This window comes from Dendrobium catenatum, unplaced genomic scaffold (genome assembly GCF_001605985.2).
Source record: "Dendrobium catenatum unplaced genomic scaffold, ASM160598v2 original_scaffold_159424, whole genome shotgun sequence".
NCBI classification, from domain to species: Eukaryota; Viridiplantae; Streptophyta; class Magnoliopsida; order Asparagales; family Orchidaceae; genus Dendrobium; species Dendrobium catenatum.
In genome coordinates, this window is record NW_021477850.1 from 1 (window position 1) to 1169 (window position 1169).

Below are 1169 nucleotides of genomic sequence, written 5' to 3' on the forward strand. Positions count from 1 at the left end.
CTACAAAAATAAAAAGAAGACTAGAGAACTCTTTTTTTTTTTTTTCAACTTGAACCCGGGAGATTGCAGAAAAAACCTCACTATTTGCAAAATTTGCAGGAAAATCGTTCCTGTACATATCATAAATATTTAAAACAAAAAAGTTTCAGATCCAAGTGACCGTCGGCGGCGGCAAGATCCGATCTATGCTTAAAGAGAGGGCAGAAACCTAAGTCCAACAGAAACCAATCTCCTTCAGATCACATGATTTCTCTCCGAATTTTTCTCTCATTTTCTCACTTATGTTTATATTTATCTTCATTTCATTCTATTGCGATGAAGTTCTGTTATAGCGCCACCGTAGATCTCAGGCTGGGACGACGGTCCCAAGTCGGACCTTGATTCTCTGCGATTTGGTTTGGCTGGAGGATTTCTGATGCTTCTGCTGCTGCTCGATCATCGCAAGCTTCCAGTTTCTCTCTCTAGCCTCATCCATCTCTATCTGCTCCTGCCGGCACTCTACGCTGCAGAACGGTGTATCACCCCTGCAACCATTTAAGCCACAGATCGTTTCAGATCCCAACCCTCACGCTCTAGATTACGGGGGTAATCGAAAGTATTTACAGCACGAACCTGTACATGTAGATGTCGCGGTTTCCGCCGAGTTGCTTCTTGCATAGGAAGCAAAAGTCGAGAAAGTGGTTAGATTCGTCATCGGACAGGTCGTCGAAGAAGAATCTCACCGGCTTTGGAGGTGTCAACGCCCGGTACGTTCCTTTCCCGTAGTAAATAGGGGCTGCCGAAGGGACTCCGCCGGAGAAGCCAGCCTCCAGATCGCCATCGCCGGCGAGAGAACCGGTGGAAGGCGTTGGGGAGGAGAGAGCTTTTCCCAACATGGCGACTCTGGGCTTCGAAGAAGTTCACTTCCGCTCCTTTTGAGATGATTGCAGTCTTGATTTTGAGTGGTTTCGGAGAAAGAGGGGCGAAGGTTTTAAAGAATCGGGAATGGGAGTTATGGGTTGAGGAAGTGGGAGCAGGAAAAGGAGAAAAAGGGAATTCCGAATTTTTATTTTTATTTTTTCTTAAGCTGGAAAAGAACTGGCCCTATTCATGAAGGGGATATTTTTTTCTAATATTTTTTTAAATAAAAATATTAGAGCTATGCCATATTTGTTAAAAATTGTATTTTT

At 44.1% G+C, this 1169-nt stretch overlaps 1 protein-coding gene across 1 annotated transcript; it reads right to left on the reverse strand.

Annotated features, from left to right (window-relative positions):
- Window positions 1-63: 63 nt before the first annotated feature.
- Window positions 64-1011, reverse strand: LOC110096580 (FCS-Like Zinc finger 3). Its single transcript, XM_020822602.2, has 2 exons — window positions 613-1011; window positions 64-524 (listed from the first exon to the last, which is right to left on the reverse strand). Exons 1-2 carry the CDS (start codon window positions 873-875, stop codon window positions 347-349), a joined length of 441 nt encoding a protein of 146 aa, XP_020678261.1. The 5' UTR covers window positions 876-1011; the 3' UTR covers window positions 64-346.
- Between the last annotated feature and the right edge of the window lie 158 nt (window positions 1012-1169).

Coding starts and splice junctions, on each gene's coding strand:
- LOC110096580 (XM_020822602.2), bottom strand. CDS start 875: ATGTTGGGAAAAGCTCTCTCCTCCCCAACGCCTTCCACCGGTTCTCTC. Junction 525..612: donor CGCGACATCTACATGTACAG/GTTCGTGCTGTA, acceptor AAATGGTTGCAG/GGGTGATACACCGTTCTGCA.